We start from the raw sequence: 24,460 nt of genomic DNA on the forward strand, positions 1-24,460 counted from the left end.
GTTCCATTCATTCCAAAAACATTCTCTAGTCTAGCAAGCGAGATAGTATGATCAATGGTGTCAAAAGCTGCACTAAGGTTGAGCAAAACAAGTAAAGAGACAAAACCCTGATCAGAGGCCAATAACAGGTCATTTACCACCTTAACTAGCACCATCTCTGTGCTATGATGAGGCCGAAATCCTGACTGATACATAATCAAAAATGTTATTCCTAAGTAGATGTAAGCATAACTGCTGTGCTACAACCTTTTCTAAAATCTTGGAAATAAAAGGAATGTTTGATATTGGCCTGTAGTTCGATAGCTGACATGGGTCAAGGTCCGGTTTCATAATTAGGGGTTTGATAAATACCAGTTTGCAGGATTTAGGTACATAGCCAGTGCTAATGGAGGAGTTTATTATTTTTAAAACAGGTTCAATTACCTTTGGAATTATCTGTTTAAAGAATCTTGTAGGCAAGGGATCAAGAATGCAGTTTGATGATTTTAATGAGGAAATAAATAAAATTCATGAATTCTCTTGAATAGGGGTAAAACTTTGTAATCGATTGTTATAATTACATTGCTGTCTACAGGGTTATTTATAAATTAGGTTGGATTTAAATTAATTGTCCAAATTTATTGCCCGATGTTTTCAACTTTATTATTAAAAAAATTCATGAAATCATTACAACCTATTGATGGTGTGCATGTTAGTGCAGTGTTTTTATTTCCTGTTAATTTTACTACCGTGTTGAATAAAAATCTATGATTATGCTTTATTTTCTAAAACAGTGGAGAAATATGCTGATCTAGCAGCACTAAGAGCTTTCCTCTCCTTCCATGCTATTTAAAACACTGTCAATTTGGTTTGACGCCTTTTACGTTCTAATTTCCAAGTGGTCTGTTCTGAGGTGCACGTATGATCATTATACCACGGTGCATCTTTCCCCGATCATTTTGGTTTTAAGGGGAGCTACATCATCTAAAGCAGGGGTCACCAACATGGTGACCAGGTTGCCCGCAAGGACCATGAGTCGCCCGAGGGCCTTTTCTAAAAATAGCTTACCATAGCGCCACTTACCAGTAAGCTGCATCTAATTTTTTTGTTGCTATTCTTTTTTAAATCACACTTGCATTGGTGTGAATTTAAACAGATAAAACATATAATTAAAATAAATTAAGCAAATTTGTTATTTCAGAAGTGTGTATCAAACTTGTAGCCCTTTACATTAATCGGTACCCAAGCTCTCAGTTTCAAAAAGGTTGGTGACCCCTGATCTAGAGGGTAACTGAACATTGATTCTAGGTATTCAGTAGCCCAGTCGATCTCTGCGGGGTCAGACGGAGATCTAATTAATAGCAACATTTGTGATGAAATCTGCTAATTCGATAAGAAAATCAGAGTAGGGCCCTGGGGGTCTATAAATAATAATTAATGGAATTGACTGACTGGACCTGCTTTCGGACACTGAATATTTTATGTTGGTGTAAAGAACTTTGAATGTGTTACATTTGTGTTTAGTTTTTTGTGTGACATTTAGATTATTATTAATATAAATAGCTGCGACTTCGCCTCCTCTGCCATTTAGACGGGGCTGGTGTATGTAAGTCTACCCAGGAGGACTCGCTTTATTTAATGCCAGATATTTGTTTGGTTTATTCCACGTTTCTGTCAAACACATTACATTAAACTCCTGGTCGGTAATAATTTTGTTTATAGTCAGCGCTTTTGACATGAGAGATTTAATATTCCACAATCCTATCTATAGATCAGAGGTGCTGGCTGTGCATTCAGTTTTTTTTAATTTAATGTTAATCAACCTACTTAAACAGACTTTCTGAAAATTTCTACTTTTTGCAGCTCAGGATACAGACATAGTCTACATTGCAGCAGCATTCCATTGCATGTGTTGCTCTAAAACTTGTAAAAAATGTTTTAGCATAGGTGCAGGATGCCTTTCCACTATGCAAAACAAACACACTTCACAAGCTTAAGCAGAAAAGAGTCTGTTTTTTCTTTCATTTATTACGTATTTATTCATTGTTATTGTGTGTTCCATGTCCGTTTCCTTATAAAAATAAAAAATAAATTAGACTTATCGTGCAATTTTACTTTTATTTAAACCTTTTCAACAATTATTAACTAAAAAGGAGGAAAACAAATAAAAGTAATCAGATTGAGAAAACACCCTGACAATATTTTTGCCGGTACTCTGGTGAGACATATTGAGAAAACCATATTGAGATATAAACTGTCTTTGTCCAGGACAGAATGAATTGAGTTTTTATTGGTCGCTTTATAGGGAATTAAAACAATCCACCAGAGAACACTGTACACAGCGGTAAAGAAGATTTCAGAGCATGCGCATTGCGACCATGATGCGCTCACACTATATCCTGCTCTCGGATTGGCTGGGGGACGTCGGACTTCCGTGTTCGTCATTTGTTTGCGTCGAGTTAATGAACTGTGGTGAGATTTGTTAATTTTTTCCCTCGAATTAAACATTTGATCTTTATATGACCCAGCGAATGTGTCTGGTAAGAAGCGCTACAAACTCGTGACTTTGCGGAACTAGAAGAAACTCGGATGTGAGAAGTCCATTAGAGTAGGAATTCCAAGTTGGGGGTGCGTTTTCTTTATCGCTGTAGGAGAAGTACAGTCGGGAGAGGGCTCCGTTTAAAGTCCTGGTCATATCAACTGTTAACATATCTTTCTGAAACATTACACGTGTTGAAGAGGAATGGGAAAGCGCTATCACTGTGATTACTGTGATCGCAGCTTTCAGGACACATTACACAACAGAAAGAAACATCTGAACGGCGTTCAGCACCACAGAGCCAAAAAAGCCTGGTTTGATCATTTCCGAGGTAAAACATGAACCCAGTCATTTCCCCGCTTCCTCGATTCCTGTATGTTTTATCTGATACTCAGATCATCTGTATTATAGATGCGGCTGCGATTCTTCAGGACGAGAGAGCAAAACAGCCATGCAGGAAGTTTCTACAGACAGGTAAAGAGCTCCAGGAGGATTTGGTACAGTGGGTGGTTTGATGATGTCCTCATAGATCGTGTGACCAGACAAAGAATGGACAATAAAAAGTCTGAACATCTCCGTTGAAATTCAATAAAATTGAAAAATAATGCTTTATAGTTTTCTGCTTTCATTGTGTTTCAGCAACCGAAAATTTAAATTTTTAATAGGTAAAAAAAACACCAGAATTTATTTTAATTCAGTTGTATTTTTAAAGCAATTTTAACAATTTACATCGTCCCATAGCAGCTTTACAGAGATAAATAGATTTATACATTTTTATGAGTTTCATTTGTATATGTCTGTCCCTAATGAACAGTAAGTGCTGACCTAAACCCTTGAAGAAACCTTGAGAGGAAGCAAACTCAAACAGGAACCTATCCTCCTCTGGATGACACCTAATGTCTATTCATTCTGGTTACATCATTGTTAAGGTGTTGAGGTGTGCTGTTTAGTGATGGGAGCTTAAATGTAGAATTGGGTGCAATCTTAATGCATCATGATTTAATTTGAAAACAAAATAAAATATTCCATGCAAAGACGCTTCCGATCTATCAGCGAGAAGATCGTTTGTTCAGCGCCTCAATTAATCCCACAGATTACATTGGATTTAAGATCAGTGCTCTGACTGGGCCATTTCTTGACCATTTTTTTTTTAAGCGTTCACTTTGGGTCAGATCGGAAGGTGGACTACTGTAATTTCAGAGCTCCAGATGTTTTGTGCTAAAATAGATGTAGCAGTGCCACCAAGCTGTATCATGCGTATGGTTTTTGGGAGGTACTCGTCTGGTTTTGGTCAAACATATCTTTTAGAATTGTGTCCAGAAAGTTCTTCCTTGGTCTCATCAGACCAAAAAATATTTAGATGGATTAAGGTGGGGTTTGATTTTCTTTCCTCAATTTTATCCAATCTACCCTTAGCCCAGACATGAACAATATGAAAGATTATTGTTACTTGTTGTGACCAGTACTTTCCAGATATTTCTTCAGCCTCTTTAATGTTGCCTAAGTCTCAGACATCCTGCCAAGTTTTCATCTTGTCTTCTTTTAGTATTGATGGTTTTTATAACTGCCTTTGAACAGTTTGATTGTGATTATTTAATTCTAAACAAAGTCACACCCGATTTTTCTAAAATGTTTCAGTTTGTATTTCACTTGAATTTTGTTGGTTGCTATATTAATAAAGACTGTAAAAGTTCTCACATGATTTATCTACATGTGAACTTTTTGCTGTTTTAGCTTCAGTGCAAAACAAAACAAGGCCATATCTCAAGTGGGAACAAGTGGGAATTATGTAACAACTGTGTCGTATTTTCTTGTGTTTTATTGTAATCTAATAATGAACAATATACCCTGTCTCCCTTTCAGGTCAGTGTGTATTCGGCCCTAGCTGCCGGTACTCACACATGTCTGAACAGGATATGAAAAATTTGGAGCAACATATTCACAGTGAGATTCTTATATTTTTTTTTTATTTATCTTTACCCTCTACAAATAATCTGAGCTAGATTTTGAAATGTGCTGTGTGGACCTGACCTCATTCAGCCACAAGAGCATTAGTGTAGTCCGGCATTGTTAAGTCAGAAGACCTCATAATTCCAGTTCATCTCAACATGTCTTTATTGCTTTGTGCACAGGGGCCTGGCCATTCTAGAGTATGCTTAAGCCTCTTATTTCGAGTGCAGGGAAAACCAAATGTTATTACTTTTAAAGACAATTGTATGTGTCAACCTTTTTGGGAGAAACAACAAACAGGTGTCAGATGTTTAAATACTTTTGGATGATGTGTCATCCAATTCGGTGTTATTTTTAATTTGAAAAAGGACATTTAGGCAAATGTGAGTGTTGTGAGTGGGGTTGAGCGCAACATACCTAAACCTGCTTTCACTGGAAGAGAAGAACATGACTGTGCAGACTGAGAATTTTGAGCTTGAATGATAATTAATCATACTACAAAAAGTCACTTTCATAGTTGCATCTGTACTAATTTAAATATGTGGAGAGTCAAAAGGATATTATTTCCGTATTTCTCTTATGTACTTTGTCGCACCTAAAAAGTTTCTGGTGTCTGCCACTCAGCAGCTTCTGTCTGATCAGACCATCTGCTGGCACACACTCCCAGTTTACAAGAACTTTGTCATTGCAAAATGAATGAAAGCAACTTGAGACCCATTAAGTCTTACAAGTTGGCAGGTGATGCATAAAATTAATTGCTCCAGATGGTTACACAGGTTGGAAATAAGCTTGACAAGCTGATTTGTATCATGTACCACTCTCAATAATGTCTGGTAGCAACCTCAAAATTTAAAGAAATTACATTTTAAATGCAAAATAATAAAAGTTGGAAATGATAAGAGAGAATTTACAGGACATTTCTGCCTGAAAACAAATACATAAATGTTTGACATCATTCCTCCAGCAGAAATAATGTGTGAACTCTGATCACAAAGGTCAGGGTGTAAGTGAAATATACAGCTCATTCTCACAGCTATTCTTTTTTTGATGGCAATATTTGTAATGACATTTTAGCACCTTGGTGAAATTTTAACAAATAATATTATATTAAAAGAACAACTTATGAAATCACAATATATTTATTGTAATAAAATAAGATTATATTGGGCTTTGTATAGGGTTTAGACAAGTACAAATAATTGGAATGTGGCTGCATTGAGATGCAGGTGGCTTTGTTAACTTAAAGATAAGTATTGGTCAGAATTGCTATAGCTTTCGAGACATCGAGTGGGGAGGTGAGAGCTACTGTTTAGCAACTTACCAAGGCAGAACACTGCTTCTGTTTTTTCTCCTGTATATTCAAAAATCCACTAACCGGTAAATCAATTTTTTGATTTTTTTTCCAATTTATTATCAGAAGAAAGACAGCAGGGGGAGGATGTGGACCGAGAGGAATCCACCACTTCACTAGAGGAATGGCTGTCCAGGAGAGAGAAGAGGGCAGCGCAGTCATCAGGAAAGTATGTACTGCATTTCATGGAAAAGCATGATAGCTTGACATGTCAAAGTGCAACTGAATAAAGTCAATGTGTTGGTAGAGATTTTAATTACTAGAAGGCATTTAGAAAGGTCTAAATTATATTTTGGCAGTAGCATTTACAGTTTTATATTCAGAAATAAAGGAGACACCTGAACTGACATGGCCTGGAGCAGATTTTCCATGTACCAGCATACCATGTACTACATCTGAACATCTGTAGATCAAGTTCGTTAACTTAAAAGCAGTACAATGATCAGCCTTTCTTTTTTTTAGCATTTCTCTTAAAATAAATAAAACAAAAAGGTTTATATAATATTAAATATTATAAGAAGATCTTGATTACTTTTATTTGGATACATTACTGGAAGTCATAACATGATTTTGGGATGCTTGTTAACATACATTCCAACTGATGGCTTTAATTTGCTTTTGTTTGATTCTTTGTAAACTTATACTGTAGGAACCACTTATTTACATCTAATTAATATTTACCGTATTTTTCGGACTATCGGAATATAAGCCGCTACTTTTTTTCCCACGTTTTGAACCCCGCGGCTTAAACAACTAATTTATTAATTTTTCCTGGGTTTTTCCCGGTTTCACAAGCTTCAAGCCAAACAACTGAGCCCTATAACATTAGACCAATGAAATTCCCGAACGGAAACGAAAAAACGCACTTCACCTGTGTTCTGAGCTGCACGGCTTCGGGAGAAAACTTCCACCGGTGTTGATTTTTAAACGCACGATGATGACAAAAGATAAACTCCCCAGAGAAATACTGTAGTTGTGAAAGGAAGGAGGAAGACAGTGAACAATGACTTACTTGGTAGGCTACTGTTTAGATACAAGCCGTTGTAACGCGTTGAGTCTGGGTGAAGGGAGAGCTCGCTAACTCCAGTTGCAAATGAAATCATACAAGCACAGACAGGTTTCCAAAACGCGTGCTTTTTTTTCCATTTTTCTTGGCAACAGCGTTATGGGTTAGTCAAAGAAACATAGAAATGAGCATCAGAAAATCTTCTTCTTCTTCTTTCGGCTGCTCCCATTAGGGGTCGCCACAGCGGATCATCCGTCTCCATACCACCCTGTCCTCTATATCTGCCTCTTTTACACCAACTACCTGCATGTCTTCCCTCACCACATCCATGAACCTCCTCCTTGGCCTTCCTCTTTTCCTCCTACCTGGTGGCTCCATCTTCAGCATTTTTCTACCAATATAATTCATGTCCCTTCTCTGCACATGTCCAAACCATCTCAATCTCGCCTCCCTCACCTTGTCACCACAACATCCTACATGTGCTGTCCCTCTAATAAACTCATTTCTAATCTTGTCCATCCTCGTCACTCCCAACGAAAACCTCAACATCTTCAGCTCTGCTACCTCCAGCTCCACCTCCTGTCTTTTACTCAATGCCACTGTCTCTAATCCATACAACATCGCAGGTCTCACCACAGTCCTATAAACTTTCCCTTTCATTCTTGCAGATACTCTTCTATCACAAATCACTCCTGTCACTCTTCTCCACCCACTCCACCCTGCCTGCACTCTTTTCTTTACTTCCCTAACACACTCTCCATTACTTTGCACTGTTGACCCCAGGTACCTGAACTCCTCCACCTTCTTCACCTCTTCACCCTGCAACCGCATCACTCCACTGCCCTCCCTCTCATTCACACACATGTACTCTGTCTTACACCTACTGACTTTCATTCCCCTTCTCTCCAGCGCATATCTCCACCTCTCCAGGCTCTTCTCAACCTGCTCTCTACTCTCACCACAAATCACAATATCATCTGCAAACATCATAGTCCAGGGAGACTCCTGTCTGACCTCGTCCGTCAACCTGTCCATCACCACTGCAAACAGGAAAGGGCTCAGGGCCGATCCTTGATGTAGTCCAACCTTCACCCTGAACCAGTCTGTCGTACCTACTGCACACTTTACTGCCGTCACACTGTCCTCATACATGTCCTGCACCACCCTCAAATACTTCTGACACACCTGACTTCCTCATACAATACCACAACTCCTCTCTCGGCACCCTGTCGTACGCTTTCTCTAAATCCACAAATACACAATGCAGCTCCTTCTGTCCTTCTCTATACTTCTCCATCAACATCCTCAAAGCAAATAAGGCATCTGTGGTGCTCTTCCTCGGCATGAAACCATACTGTTGCTCACAGATGGTCACCTCTTCTCTCAGCCTGGCTTCCACTACTCTTTCCCATAACTTCATGGTGTGACTGATCAACTTAATTCCCCTGTAGTTACTGCAGGTTTGCACATCTCCCTTATGCTTAAAGATCGGTACCAGCACACTCCTTCTCCATTCCTCAGGCATCCTCTCCCCTTCCAGAATCCTGTTAAACAATCTGGTTAAAAACTCCACTGCCATCTCTCCTAAACATCTCCACGCTTCTACCGGTATGTCATCTGGTCCAACCGACTTTCCATTCTTCATCCTCTTAATCGCTGCTCTCACTTCCTCCTTACTAATCCTATCTACATCCTGCTTCACCAACTCCACATCCTCCAACCTTCTTCCTCTCTGATTTTCCTCATTCATCAGCTGCTCAAAATACTCCCTCCATCTTCTCAACACACTCTCCTCACTAGTCAACACATTTCCCTCTCCATCCTTTATTGCTCTAACTTGCAGTACATCCTTCCCAGCTCGGTCCCTCTGCTTGGCCAATCGGTATAAATCCTTTTCTCCTTCCTTAGTGTCCAACCTCTTATACAGTTCCTCATATGCCTTTTCCTTGGCTTTCGCCACATCCCTTTTAACCTGCTGCCGCATCTCCTTGTACTCCTGCCTACTTTTCTCATCACTCTGTCGATCCCACTTCTGTTTTGCCAATCTCTTTCCCCTAATGCTCTCCTGCACTTCCTCATTCCACCACCACGTCTCCTTGTCTTGCTTTCTATTTCCAGATGTCACACCAAGTACTTTTCTAGCTGCCTCCCTCATCACTCCTGCAGTAGTTGCCCAATCATCCGGCACCTCTTCACCACCACCAAGCCCCTGTCTGACCTCTTCCCTGAACCTCACACTACACTCTTCCTCCTTCAGTTTCCACCATCTTATTCTTCTTTCAAACCTTACTTTCCTCCTCTTCTTCTTCGCCTCCAAAACCATCCTACAGACCACCATTCGATGCTGTCTAGCTACACTGTCCCCCGCCAACACCTTACAGTCTCCAATCTCCTTCAGGTTGCATCTCCTACACAGAAGATAATCCACCTGTGTGCACCTTCCTCCACTCTTATACGTCACCCTATGATCCTCCTTCTTCTTAAAATACGTGTTCACCACTGCCATTTCCATCCTTTTAGCAAAATCTACCACCATCTGCCCTTCCACATTCCTCTCCTTAAAACCATACCTACCCATCACCTCCTCATCACCTCTGTTCCCTTCACCTACATGCCCATTAAAGTCTGCCCCAATCACCAATCGTTCTTTCCTAGGTACACCATCTACCACTTCATCTAATTCACTCCAGAATCTTTCCTTCTCCTCCATCTCACAGCCAACTTGTGGAGCATAGGCACTGATGACATTTATCATCATCCCTTCAACTTCCACCTTCACGATCATCACCCTATCAGAAACTCTCTTCACCTCCACTACACTCTTACTGTACTCTTCCTTCAGAATCACCCCTACACCATTTCTCTTCCCATCCACACCATGATAAAACAGTTTAAACCCACCTCCAATGTTCCTGGCCTTACTCCCTTTCCACTTGGTCTCCTGAACACACAACACATCTACCTTTCTCCTCTCCATCATATCAGCTATCTCTCTCCCTTTACCCGTCATAGTACCAACATTTAAAGTACCAACCCGAACCTCTACTCTCCTACACTGCTCCTTTTCCTGCCGTATCTGTAGACGCCTTCCTCCTCTCCTTCTCCTCCTTCGGCCAACAGTAGCCCAATTTCCACCGGTACCCTGTCGGCTAACGATACCTGTGGCGGTCGTTGTTAACCCGGGCCTCGACCGATCCGGTATGAAATTCTCATTTGTGATCCGCATATTTGATTTGGCACATGTTTTACGCTGGATGCCCTTCCTAACGCAACCCTCCCCATTTACCCGGGCTTGGGACCGGCACTAAGAGTACACTGGCTTGTGCCCCCCTAATGGCTGGGTTAAATGAGCATCAGAAAATAATGAGCACATAATCCTCAGACGCGCACACACACACACACACGCAGTAATACCGGAAGAATGCAGTGACGTGCTGTTCCCAAAATGGCGCTCTGCTCTTAAAGGAGCCACAACATATTTCACCCGTTACACCGTGTAACAGACACTCTCTTTCGGTAAAGCCTGTGTAAAGTTCATTAGTTTTAGTGTACACCTGCAGCTTATACACAGGTGCGGCTTATTTATGTTAAAAATAAAAATATTTGTAAAATTCAGTGGGTGTGGCTTATACAAGGCACCCTTGTATAAGCCACACCCACTGAATTTTACAAATATTTTTATTTTAGCTTTATAGTGCGGAAATTACGGTAATTGATCTTAGCAATAAGTTCATTGAACAAATGGTGTACAAACACATTTATTTTTATGTCTCCTCATCAGTGATTTGCAGATTAAGTGTTAACATGACCTTTGTCTTTTTGTGTTTTAGTGTTTTAAAAGTGGAGGAAAAAAAAGTGAATAAAGGTGTTGAAGTTCCAGCATTTCTGCTTTCCATCCCAGATCTCCCTCCATCCCTTCTGCCCCTGCATCCTGGAGGATGGAGAGACGAAGTCTATACTGACTGGGGCTGAAATCAAATGAATGTGTGTGTCCAATACAAATGTAATACATTATATGACCAAATGTTTGTGGCCCCCTGACCATCACACCCCAATCTGTTCTTGAACATTCCATTCCAAAATCATAGCCATTATTACAGACTTGCCCCCCATTTGGTGCTGGAACAGTCTCCACTCTTTGGGGAGGTTTTACAGTGTGGCTCATTCAGTCAAGACAGCATTACTTAGGGAAGGATTGAGCTTCTGGCCTCTAGTGTCCAGTAAAGTCAGGGCTCTTTGCAAGCCACTAATAGTCTCATGCACTGACCTTGGCACACCATGTCTTTATAGATTTTGATTTGTACATAGGGGCTTTTTAACACTTAACTTTTGTCTCCTCAATAAAAAGGAAAAGTTCCAGAAAAGGGAAGGATTAAAATTTATTCTAGACATTTTCTTTCTGCAAGTTTGGGGAATTATCATATATGGTTGTCAGGGTGAGGTGTCCATATATGTTTGGTCATACATCATGTGTGTTTTTTTTTTTTATTTATTTTTTTTTTACTAATTTTGGAATAAATATTGTTTCAGATTTTAGACTGCAGGGTTGTTTTTTGGAATGTTATAGTTCTATAATTTATAGTAGTTCTAAATATGAGCTCTGTGGGTAAATATTTAAAAACAGAAAAGAGAGAATTCATTAAGAATTTGTTGATACATAGGACTGGGGTGTCAGTAAAAGTTTAGTAGCAGTCTACCTGCTTTTAAAGTCGAAGTGCCTTTTCCTGTTGTGTGCTGTGCATTTATTTCACCACACATAAACTGTCCTGCTCTACAGCCGCTATAGCTCAATTGACCATTGTTTCAAGTGCATTTCAAAGGACATTACCATGCTTTGGCAATTTATTTTTTTTTCAATGTCTTGTGTATCGGATGCCTTTGATTAAAAGTCCAGTGTTTTAATTTACCCTCAGTTGTTTTAAGGATCTGCTTGGCTGGTTTACTTGCATAATATGGCAACCACCACCTCTTTGCTATAATATATAAACATATACAAATATTATTTTCATACATTTAAAATGAACCTGAAATTAATTATAGTCTGCAGGCCTGATTAGAACAGACCAAAGATAAATTATTTCTCAGATGAACATTGTATATTTGCTAATGAATTGTTATTCAGGCTTATATATTCATGCGCATTGTTAATGATGAACAGTAAGTGCTAAAATGTATTTACTTGTTATTTTTAATAATTTTTTTTTATTATATTTAAAAATGCTTAAAAAAGTTCCAGGATAGCTTTATTGTCATGCAATAATTCAGTAAAAAATTCAGTCAATAAAAACAACTGATGAACACCACCAATTTAATAAAGTTGCTCACGTTTAAAAGTAACATTGCCACAAATTAGCACACTACATTTCTCACACAATACAAGATTATAGTCCTTATATGTATGTATCCATACTGTTTACACACATCAGATGTACATGGTGAAACAATACTGTCATATTTTTACGTGGTTATATTAACATGGTGAGCATATAATGACATCTTTGTTAATTTAAAGATGTTATGGATTGAACTCTATATAAAACCTGATCACATTTGCAGCTAAATATATAGATTGAAATGTATGAAAAAAACTAGCCACTGCATTTTATATGATTTCCTAAAGATTTTCTGCCAACAACCATCTCACCTGTTTAATAAAAAAACAAAAATATGCATGTTTAAATAATATTGCTCACATTAATGAGGAAATATTATTACTATTGAATGTTTGGAAATGAATTAGGATTTTGTTGTCCTGACAACTTTAAAATAAAAATTTATTAAATAAAGCGTCACAGTACTTTACAGTAATTTGTCATATAAGTTGCATATTTCAAGCACAAATGCTAATTGTGACAAACATTACACAATATATTATATTAGTTTAAACATTACATACACGTGCATCTGCAAAAACCTTTTGATTGATTGCATCAATCAAAAAAACCTCAGTAGTATAGTATGATCAGTATGTGGAGAACAGCACATGGAATTCATGGTTTGCTAAACTATTTTTATAGTTTGCTAAACTAAACTATTGTTTGCACCTAAAATGTTAGGCATGTTGTATAATTAATTTCAGCAAGTAACTTAGAAAAATATAGGAAAATATTTTTAAATAATCAATAAATAATAATAATATTATTTATAAAATAAAATAGTGGATAAACAGTGCATCAGAATTTGTTATTACAACCAGGAATCTCTGTGCTAATATTACTTATAAATTGTAACAAAAAAAGGGCAAAATCTTGCTATGCTTTAAACTGGTCCCTGAAACTATGTTTTGAGAACCACTGTTCTGGACATAATTTGACTATAAATAGATTTTTGTGATGAGAAAAATTAAACCATGTTAAACCATGTTAGAATACTTTTCAAATGTCTTGTGAAACTGCAACTTATAAAAATCAAGTGACAAACAAGCAGAAATTAGAGAAAACTAAATAAAAAATCAGCCCATTATATTCAAACTGATGTTAAATACTAATTGGTACAGTAACAGTATTGGTGTGTTTCGACTGCTTAACCCCAAATTAAGTAAAGCTAATCCTGTAGAATTTTGACATCTTGGTAAAATCAAGAAAAGCCATGGACTTTTAAGAACTTAAAGTTGTTAAATAGTAATAAGACAGAATATTTGTAGTAAGATTTCAGAATAGCCAGATTAAAATCCAATCATAAACCTGTAGAATGACCTGAAGATCTCTGTGCCCATCCATTCTGAAATACTAAGCATGCATTTGCAAGAAGGAATAGCAAAATATTAGATGTGCTAAACTTCTTTTTTCACAATTTAGGTTGCAATTTCACAAAATTGGAAGGGAAGTAAATGTTCTGGATTTAGCTTGGTTTTTATTTTTAACATTACAAAAACATTGAATTAGAGTTTATGTCTGCTGTATGCTGTAGATCATACAACCTACTTTAATCCATACTGCTTTATTGTAAATATTTCACTCTTATATTTGTTGCTCACAGATATTTCTCAGGGTTACTGATATATACATTATAATTAATACAGATTTGTACTTAATACAGTTCCTGAACACCCTACAAACATTACACAGCACTAACTAAATTATTCGAGTAAGAACTAACTAGTATTTGGGGGGTAAAAAAACATGACAACACATTTTTTTTTATAAAAATGTGGTTGCTAATGTAGATTTATAGGAAATGAGAATTGGATGGTTAGTTTTAAAACTTTACACTGCAAGTTTTAAAAGTGTTATGGTGATCAAACCAAAACATAATTTGCTCAATGATTCACAGGTCAAACTTAAACCAGGTTCCAGATTCTAGGTTCTAGTGGTTGCAACTAAGTACCTAGAACAGTTCTGTAAGCTACTCAGAGGTAGCACCTTCAAGAAAAACCTTGCTAGTATTTCTGTATGCCATACCTGAGCTTTACAGTTACTAGCTTAGAAATGATAATGCTGTGATTGTGAACATTCTTGAACTGTCTTCTATTACTCTACCTCAGCCACCTGACAAATAAGAATAAGGAAGTTACTGCATACTTATACATTACATACAGTGAGAGTGACTGCAGAAGACATGCTTTATAATGTAATCTATTATGCTTCTATAATCTATTATGCTACTATACTTCTATGCATATAAAAAAGTGTCTTTTTATTTAATCACAAGCAATTCTCGGTAAGTTATTGGACATACTATATAGGACAAATTATATAGTTCCCTCTGAAAATATTGGAATTGCACAGCAATTAATTTTTTTGCAATACACATTTGAGTTTGAGCCCAAAAGTTGAATAAGACAGATCAGAATTTTTAGTTTCCATTGCACTACTTTTTGCACTTTAGTGCCAGATCACACAACTTTGAAATTTGGTATAAACAGTTAATAGCTCTGATGTCTACCCTTGGTTTGAGCTTGTGAAGACTGAATTCAATATAAAAATAAATAAATAAATAAATAAATAAAAAGTAAAAAAACAAAGCCTAGCAAGCTGTGGTTTTAATGCATTTGCAATACTTTCAGTGGGGACTGTATAAGCACATTGTTCTCTTTAGTGAGGCACTGAAATTACAAGAAACTAAAATGACCAAAATTACATACCGATAAATAAGTGAAACCTGCATTTTAAGCATTAGACTGAGGTGAGGGCTGGATGCATAGACATTATTAGACAAAATATTGCTTCTGTATATATTATTATTTTTTTTAAGTTTGCTTTTATATGATGTCAATCCTGCTTCTATTTATTCATTGATCTTTTTTGACCATTTCAGTGGGTTTCAAGTAGGTATTAGGTAGTATTTCATCATTACAATCTGTTATTAAATATACAGGCCAAAGAGTAAATAGACTAAATAGCTTTGGCCAGTTTAACAAGGATCCATTAAGAAAGTAAAATAAATCATATTAGTAAGTTATATTAAGCCTGTCTTATAAATCTTCAATTGATTCTGCTAATTAATTCATAAATAATTTAATATGTTTTACTGTTTTTATTTACGTTCTGCACCTCTGCTGATGCAAATCTCAGTCTTTATAGCTTCAAATATGTTTTTATAAAAAACACAATTTAACCTCATTCATTTCATTTAGATTAGTCTGTCATGATTCAGAAATCAAACAAAATTGACTGGAAGAACTATTTATACAGGAATGGAAGATCTTAATTTAGTGCATTATAATGTTTATTCTGACATATTCAGACTGGTGAATTTTTACAAAAATAATTCTGAATATTAATGAATTTAATATAAAGCACTCTTTACTAATTTACTGTATTTATTTTATAATAAGATTATTTAATGCTTCAATTAAAATACATCACATCACACATGATTACTATTTACTGCCATTTAAAATTGATTTTATCAGGGAAAGTTTTCCCATCATTATATGTCGCTTGTAATGTGCCATTAACTTTTATTACCTAGCATAAATATTAGATACAAAATAAAGGTATTAATATGTGGAGAAGAAACCTGAGAATCAATATTGGAGAAATTATTTTGGTTAAAAACAATTATTGCATATGTAAGGATGTAATGCATTGTAAACTGCCCCCCCCCCCAAAAAAAATAAAATAAAAAATGTATAGTTTATTATCAGTACACCCTAACTAAACCCATTGAACTGGTTATGCAGTGAGAACCATCTTGTCTGGCCCTCTGCTTGGTTATCTGTGAACATGCCTTATGACAGAGTCATCCAACCAAGAATATCCTGCTCAAGGCTGAAAATGGGCTATGTTATATATGTATGTTATGTGCAGTATCTCACAAAAGTGAGTACACCCCTCACATTTCAGCAACCATTTTAGTATATCTTCTCAAGGGACAATACTATAGAAATGAAACTTGGAAATATTTTAAAGTAGTCAGTGTGCAGCTTGTATAGCAGTACATATTTACTGTACTTTAAAAATAACTCAACATACAGTCATTATTGTCAAAATAGCTGGCAACAAAAGTAAAAAGCTGTATGTTGCCTAACTATGCAAAGCCACATGTCCTATTCGTCATGTTCATGTTTTTGTCTGCTTGACAGGACCATACAAATTTGTGTATCAAATATTAGCAGTTAAAATTTGGTGTTTTGAGTACAATTCTCTCATAATGACCACTGGATGTTCAACATGGCACTTCATGACAAAGAATTCGCTGAGATTTTGAAATGTTGGCCGAGGCTATAAGAAGATCGTTAACACCCTGAAACTGAGTACAGTACAGTGGCCAGGGTCGTACAACGGTTATTCAAGACTGTTTCCAATTGAAATAGACCTGGCAATGGTCAATCAAAGAAGGTGCACAAGCTAGCTTTATAAAAACAGATGCATGAGTGATGCCAGCATTGCTTTAGAGGTTGCAGAAGTGGAAGGAAGCCTCTTCTGAAGCTGGCTCACAAGAAAGCCTGCAAACAGTTGAAGACAACCCTTCCAAAAGCATGATGCTGGAACCATGTCCTGTGGTCTGATGAAACTAAGACAAACTTGTTTGGCTCAGATGGTGTCCAGCGTGTGTGGTGAAGCCCTGGTGAGGAGAACCATTGTGAGAAAAATTGTGTCTTGCCTACACTCAAGCATGGTGATGGTAGCATCATGGTCTGGGGTGCATGAGTGCTGCTGGTACTGGGGAGCTGCAGTTCATAAAGGGAAACATGGATTCCAACATGAACTGTGACATTTTGAAGCAGAGCATGATGCACTCCATTCAGAATAAACCGAACAGCAGTTTTCCAATATAATAACAACCCCAAACACACAACCAAGATGACAAATGCCTTGCTGAGGAAGCTGAAGGTGATAGATTGAACCCTATTGAGCACCTGTGGGGTTGAGTTATTTTCCAAGGACAGTAAATCTGTGCTGCTATACAAGCTGCATACTGACTACTCTAAAATATATCTAAGTTTCATTTCTATAGTATCGTCCCTTGAGAAGATCTACTAAAATTGTTGCCGAAATGTGAGATACTGTATGTATGTTGTGTATTATTTGACACCACACACATCATTCTGTTTGCAATGTAAATGTTATTTAAATAAATTCCTTAAAATGTAGATGTAGAAATGCAAAGGTTTATATTTCAGCAACAACACCAGAGAGATGCCGACTGGAATTCCCTGCACCCAAGAAGATCCTTGTAATCTACTAATCATAATTTTGATTACCACCTGTTTTTTGTTATTTGTCTTTTTTTGTGTACTTTTAACTGATTTGTAGTGTATCTACCTGGATTTTTGTGTTGTAGTTTACATTTGATTTCATGAGTTTTAAAAGTTTTTAAAATGTGTTTGTGCAGCAACTCTACACCAATTGTTTGTTGTATCCTTGTCTTTTTCTTAGTTGAGTTTTATATTCCTTGCTTCATGTTCAGTGTGTGTTCTGTGTTTGCTGGTTTTGACCTTTGGCTGTGCTATGATTTGGATAGATCTACCCTTGCTATCCCTGTGTGCCAGAGTAATGACCTCAACTCTGGATTACTACCAGGGTTTCCAGAAAAGCCCTCGGAGATTCTGCAAGTCCATGACAATTTATCAAGCTGCCTCTCTTTGTCTGCTACAAAACCATGAGTCACTTTAATCAGGTTTAAGTGAAGTATAGATGTTGTGTCTGGTCCATGATAAAAAATAATACATACATACTATAATATGACTATAACTATTTGCATTACTATTCACAATTTTTTTTATTATAAAATACTTTAATAATAAAACTAATATAAAATTACATAAGGGTTCAGGACTACATAAAGCCTACACACATCCTTATATCTCATTACAACAGGGTCAGTATGTTAGCAATGAAAAAAACAACAACATGGGGAACAAAGAAGTAAATGTTAAAGATTTTCTGAAGTGAATACTAAGATGGGGAGGTTGACTCACTCACTTCATCCCACGTCGAAGCATCTGATTTGCTGCAATAAGCATTACACTGATGATGAATGCAATAGCGAAGGCACAAATCAAGCTCTTTCGCACACATGTGTGCTTGACTTGCTGCATGGGGCTTGCTATGAGGGAAGAGAGAGAAAGAGAAAGATCCAAATTGTACACCAATATATATATACTTTTTGAACATTCCATATTCCACTTGTAACCCTCAAGTGCTTTAATGATAACTGCCACTCATCCATGTTTTGTGCTTAATTTAATCTAAATTGTGCTCACTCAGTGACAAGGGCATTAGTAGTCAAGTATTAATGTAGGGTAAAAATCCCTATATATATATATATATATATATATATATATATATATATATATATATATATATATATATATACACCAATCAGGCATAGCATTATGACATTAAACCATTATGTCCGGTGCAGTGAATAACACTGATTATCTCTTCATTATGGCACCTGTTAGTGGGTGGGATTTAATAGGCAGTGAACATTTTTTCAGACAATGTGCAGTGCTTTGTATCATGAGCCGTTCCTGCTTTTGCTTTATTCCTGCTAATTTTGGTTTCATTTGTCCAAATAATCTTGTCTGGGCAGTTTTTTTGTTTTCACAGTAGTTTAATCTAAGAGATTAATAAGAAGCCTTTTTGTTCTTCCCAGCATCAACCTATCAGTCTTTCTTTCTGACTTCTCAAAACCTTCCTTCTCTTCCTCCCTCCAATGTTGTTTTCTCTACTTTTCATCCCTTCCTGACTCTTCCCCTCACCACTGGAGGAATGTACAGATACCTTTGTCTCTTCCCTTTTCTCATCCTTGGACCTTTTAAACCGAGAAAGGCATCACACCCTTTTTCTTGTTATCAGAAGGTAACATAGTAAAAGTGTAAGAGATAACATATTTACATTGATCTGGTCTTGTACTGTGCTTTCCTGTCTAAATTCTCACCTGACTGTTTTCTACGAACAAAAGCTGGAATCATCAAACTCCACATATTTTTCTCTGCTTAACCCACATGATTCTCCTGCTTCTGCTACATCCTCTCTGACAGTTGAACATTTTGACACCTTCTTTGGAAAAAATCTTCCAGACCCTTACCTCTCCCTCAGCTCCTACACCATACTTTCAGGTTTCACTTCAAAGAGACTGCAATCCTGGCAGTCACTGAGAAGCTGCAAGCTGTTAGATCTGTCAAGCTGTCATCAGTCCTTATCCTCTATGACCTGGTCGCAGCATTTGAGATGGTCAACCGCATGACTCTTATCAATCCTTGGGAGTTTTTAAATTCAAAGCACAGCTTGACAATAATTTCTTTCTACCTGGAAGATCGTTCATATCAGGTGACTTGTTAGAGTATCCACATCGGCTCTATGAAGACTCTCCTCTGGTGTTCCACAAGGCTCAGTACTCAGTCATCTACTGTTTATTTATACACAATCTCTTGGCAAAGTGATGTCCTCACAAAAGTTTTCATACAATCGCTATGCATATGACACTCAACTGATGCTTTATTTTCCCCTCTACAGAGATCCAAGCTTTCTGCTTGGATCTCAGCATGTCTCGCACATATCTTATCATGGATGGCAGCTCATCATCTGAAGCCTAATCCCAGAAAAAAACAAATTGCTTTTCATCCCAGGTGATTAATCTCCACTTCATCATTGTGTTAATCTTTATGGACAACTCTCTGATCTCGTCAGTAACGGCACACAACCTTGGGGTAAGCTCATGTCCATTTCGCCTTCACAGCATTTTATATAAAAAACAGAGTTTTAGACAGATGGTATTCTTAGTCTGTGTCTTAATTAACCAGTATTGCATGTATTTACTGATGGAGACTTCAAAGCACTTTGTAAGTCGCTCTGAATAAAGGCATCTGCTAATAAGTTATGGCATCTGCCATGAATTAAAATAGAAATGTATCAAAGTCATATTTGAAATGTATTTTTCACTTTTTCAAGGGAAAATTGTTCAAACATTGCATCCTGTTTCACATTGGCATTAACATGTGGTATGCCAAACATATGCCAAATTCTTCAGGATGGACAAGAACTTAAATGGATTTGTAGTCTTACAAAATGAAAGTATCAATTAAAAAAATCACAGTCCCCAGTTTTAAACCTGATCGACAACCTATGGTGTAAACTAAAGAGTGCCAAGAATGCTACATAACACAATATATTAAAGGCTTAGGGGTATCACATTTTAAACAGGATGGTCATGATTATTTTGTCAAGCCTGGGAAACATGAAGATACAGCGGGGAAAATAAGTATTTGACACATCAGCTTTTTTTATCAGTAAGGGGATTTTTAAGTGGGCTATTGACACAAAATTTCCACCAGATGTAGCCATCAAGCCAAATATTGAATTCATACAAAGAAATCAGAACATTTAAGTATACAAATTGAGTCATAATAAATAAAGTGAAATGAAACAGGGAATAAGTATTGAACACACTTTATTTAATACTTTGTAAAAAAGCCTTTGTTGGTGATTACAGCTTCTAGACGCCTCTTGTATGGAGAGACTAGTCGTCTGCATTGCTCAGGAGTGATTCTGGCCCATTGTTCCACACAAATGGTCTTTAAATCTTGAAGGTTCCTTTTATGAACTTCGATCTTCAGTTCTCTCCATAGATTTTCTATGGGATTTAGGTCAGGTGATTGACTGGGCCATTCCAGCAACTTGATTTTCTTTCTTTGAAACCACTTTATTGTTTTTATTGGCCTTGTGTTTGGGATCATTGTCTTGCTGAAATGTCCACCCTCTTTTCATTTTCAGCTTTCTGGTAGATGGCAGCAGATTTTTATCCAGAATGTCCCGGAATATTTCTCCATTCATCCTGCCTTCAATAATATAAAGTTTGCCAGAACCCCTGGCTGAAAAGCAGCCCCAAACCATGATGCTTCCACCCCCAAACTTAACTGTTGGTATGGTGTTCTTGGGGTGGTGGGCAGTGCCATTTCTTCTCCAAATATGGTGTGTAGAATGACTGCCAAAAAGTTCAATTTTGCTTTCATCTGACCATACTATAGTCTCCCAATAATCCACAGGCTTCTACAAATGCTTTTTCGCAAACTTTAACTGAGCCTCAACATGCTTTTTGTTCAGCAATGGAGTCTTGCGTGGTGAGCATGCAAGGATGCCATGGCGGTTCAGTGCATTGATTATAGTTTTCTTTAAAACAACAGTACCTGCTGATGCATGGTCTTCCTGAAGTTCTGCCCGAGTGGTTCTTGGCTCTTGACAAACTCTCCCGATTATTCTTTGGACTCCTCTGACAGGGTTCTTACGTGGAGCACCTGATCGTGGCCGGTTTATGGTGAACTGATGCTCTTTCCATTTCCGGATAATGGCCCCCACAGTGCTCACAGGAACATTCAGCATTCTGGAAATGTGCCTATAACCATTCCCATCAAAATGCTTTTCAACGATAAGATTACGGAGATCTTGAGAGAGTTCTTTGTTTTTACCCATCATGAAGTCTTTCCTGTGTGCCTCCTGGGAAATGAGAAGCCTTTATAGGCCATCAATTAGGACTAAAGCAGCTGATATCAATTAGTACTGATAGGGGGCAGGGTTTCTCTCACAATACTGACAGATTTCAGGTGATCTCCTGGCTTTCTATGCCATTTTGCACCTTATCTTCATGTGTTCAATACTTATTCCCTGTCATTTCACTTTATTTATTATGACTCAACTTGTATACCTAAATGTTCTGATTTCTTTGTATGAATTCAATATGTGGTTTGATGGCTACATCTGGTGGAAATTTTGTGTCAATAGCCCACTTAGAAATCCCCTTACTGATAAAAAATGCTGATGTATCAAATACTTATTTTCCCCGCTGTATGTATGCAGGTTTTTAAGGGCAATACTAAAAGAAAACATTTATGGTATTTGGCAGATGCCATTATCCAGAGCAAACTACATTTATCTCTTATCAATCAACTAAGCAGCTATAAGGTTAAGTGCCTTGATCAGGAGCCCAGGAAGGGCAGCCTGAGGTGTCTGGGATTTTAAATCACCATTCCATGATATAAATGCCAATGCATTAACCACTATGCTACTACCTCCCTATGTATAATGCAAGAGTGTTTGCAAAAAACAAGACAATGTGTCACTTTAAGCACATTAATAAAGTTAAATAATAATTAATAATTAAAAAGAAACATGGTGGTGGCAATATCAGGGTAAGATGTTAGGACTGGGCTAAGATGGATAGAGAGATATAAAGATAACTTTAAATACCTAAAATAGATATTTTGGCACACAACCTGTAAGCTTGTTAGATGGCTGAAAAAAAAAAAACTTTCAGCATGATCCAAAAACACAAACCAAACTAAATAAATCATGTTAAAGATGGATTTCTCATAAATAACACAAATTGATCATTAAATTTGACATAATGGCATAGAATGGCATAGGTCAGAATGTGATCACATAAATATTTATTAATCAGAAATAGCAAATAGCTAATTATTAGGTTATTTTTTTATGATTTTTACGATGGAAATTCATTGTGTGCAGGCTTACTGTCAATATTAATTTGACACTCTGGGCTGTTCATATGGCTCTCCTCAGTCATGATGATGGTTTCAATGTCTTTCATTGACAAATGGTCACAGAATGTCTCGTACAGCAGTCTCTTTAGTTCATCCACTGTCAGCTTCTGCATATCACACTGATAAAATAAAAAAAGAGAAATTAAATGAGGTTTTGAGTCATAAATGTTAAAACAATAGCACGAGTAATAATATAATATAATATAATATAATATAATATAATATAATATAATATAATATAATATAATACAAAATTAGGGAGCAATATACTAATTCTAAAATGCACTAATCAAGCAATTGCATTTGGTGATTTAAATAAACATTATAATGGCAGGAACACTATCATAACATGAGCTAGGTGTGCATAATGTACATATTGACCTAAACATTATAGAAGTCTTCATGTATAAAAATGAGGCATAACTGATGCATAATATAAATTACAGCACTGACATAATCGGATTTAAGCTTCCAAGTGCAGCAGTCCATACCTTCCAGAAAATGGAGTCAAAGTCTGTTCCGTGAAACTTGTCAGGCATGCCAGATGCAGTCAGTTTAGGGCCAAGCAGAGTTACAAACTCCTCAAAACCAACCTGTCCATCACCTTCAGATAAAACAAGAGGCCACACTGACCACACTGCTGAAATATTGCTATATTCATTGTCACATGACTAACACTTTGAGGGGTATTCCAAGACCTCCCCTTAGGCACCTCCAGCATTAAAGTCCACAATGGGACAGCCTATAGTCAGCAGCATAGTTACAGTACCAGACTGCACTAAACATGAAGTGCATTTCCCTGTATATTAACAGCACAGTATAGAATGAATAGGTTTGTAGTATAGTATAGTACATGTGTATTGTATAGTATAGTATAGTATAGTATAGATTGATGAGTTCTTCTTCCTACCTACATCATAATTGTCATTTAACAATAACCATACAATAAAGACTCCTTCCATAATAAATGTTTAATATATGTATCCTAATAAAAAACTTCAACACATCAAGCTATAATAATTATTTGTTAACCCTATAAATTCTACCCTACAGATTTTTCAAATGTGTGTCAAAGATTTCCAAACAAAAACATATTGGCCTTTAAATACCTATTAGAATGGGCTTGTTTATATTAACCCTGTGTAAGTGTTATTGCTGGAACACTTTATGAGAAAATACCGGCCGTATTCTGAGCAGTCAGACTTGAGCATGCAACTGTGCTGTGGCATTTATACCCCAGTGCAGCTGAATAATTAAATCAGACTGGTTAGTAGATGTGGTTTGTTTTGTTTTGCATTACAGCATCACTTGGACAGTAGTTCTGGTTGTAATGTGACTTATAGAGATTATTGTTTCTACACTAACAGCTCATACACAGGGGCTTATAGCAGACTGTCAACATGATCTAAAACTAATAATAAATAGATTTTAACAAATTGTTGTAGTGATTTTTTAACAAGTATAGAAGAAGTGTTCATTGTAAGTGCTTGGGCAGTCACTTGATTTGCACAGTCTAACATTATTTAATTCTGTGTAATGTGTTAAAACTTTTGATACATATTCAAATGGTTAGCATACTTTGTGCAATCTTGAGAAATCTTTGATGTGACTAGTGGCATATAGTGGCATATAGAATGATTCCTCAGAGGTTTTTAGATTGTTAAGAATAGTAAAAGGTTACAGACT

At 36.8% G+C, this 24,460-nt stretch overlaps 2 protein-coding genes and 1 long non-coding RNA gene across 4 annotated transcripts in view; 2 read left to right on the top strand and 1 right to left on the bottom strand.

The window, feature by feature from the left end:
• The first annotated feature begins 2,383 nt into the window (after nucleotides 1–2,383).
• On the top strand, nucleotides 2,384–11,731 carry zmat5 (zinc finger, matrin-type 5). The gene is made up of 5 exons (XM_083532044.1): nucleotides 2,384–2,849; nucleotides 2,930–2,992; nucleotides 4,382–4,462; nucleotides 5,886–5,988; nucleotides 10,656–11,731. The coding sequence occupies exons 1-5, from the start codon at nucleotides 2,723–2,725 to the stop codon at nucleotides 10,795–10,797; spliced, it is 516 nt and encodes a 171-aa protein (XP_083388170.1). The 5' UTR covers nucleotides 2,384–2,722; the 3' UTR covers nucleotides 10,798–11,731.
• A 1,744-nt stretch (nucleotides 11,732–13,475) lies between these two features.
• Nucleotides 13,476–24,460, bottom strand: part of cabp7b (calcium binding protein 7b) — a 38,473-nt gene continuing 27,488 nt past the window's right edge. The window contains exons 3-6 of one of the 2 annotated variants that reach the window (XM_083532017.1): nucleotides 23,266–23,378; nucleotides 22,746–22,893; nucleotides 18,195–18,318; nucleotides 13,476–14,312 (exon numbers count right to left, since the gene is read on the bottom strand). In XM_083532017.1, the coding sequence (XP_083388143.1) occupies nucleotides 14,300–14,312; nucleotides 18,195–18,318; nucleotides 22,746–22,893; nucleotides 23,266–23,378 (398 nt within the window). In that variant the 3' untranslated portion in view covers nucleotides 13,476–14,299. Of the gene's footprint in view, nucleotides 14,313–18,190; nucleotides 18,319–22,745; nucleotides 22,894–23,265; nucleotides 23,379–24,460 lie in introns of both variants that reach the window. The other variant, XM_083532018.1, reaches the window with a different exon arrangement.
• Nucleotides 20,460–21,192, top strand: LOC310720995. Its single transcript, XR_014531893.1, has 3 exons — nucleotides 20,460–20,739; nucleotides 20,807–21,026; nucleotides 21,100–21,192. It is a non-coding gene; the product is annotated as an uncharacterized lncRNA (long non-coding RNA).

Source organism: Silurus aristotelis (genome assembly GCF_946808225.1).
Source record: "Silurus aristotelis genome assembly, chromosome: 26".
In the NCBI taxonomy this organism is placed as follows: Eukaryota; Metazoa; Chordata; class Actinopteri; order Siluriformes; family Siluridae; genus Silurus; species Silurus aristotelis.

Excerpts from the sequence above, each read along its gene's own strand:
- zmat5 (XM_083532044.1), top strand. The coding sequence starts at position 2,723 with ATGGGAAAGCGCTATCACTGTGATTACTGTGATCGCAGCTTTCAGGAC. Across the intron at positions 2,850-2,929 it reads CTGGTTTGATCATTTCCGAG|ATGCGGCTGCGATTCTTCAG; the intron begins GTAAAACATGAA and ends TCTGTATTATAG. Across the intron at positions 5,989-10,655 it reads GCAGCGCAGTCATCAGGAAA|TGTTTTAAAAGTGGAGGAAA; the intron begins GTATGTACTGCA and ends TTTGTGTTTTAG.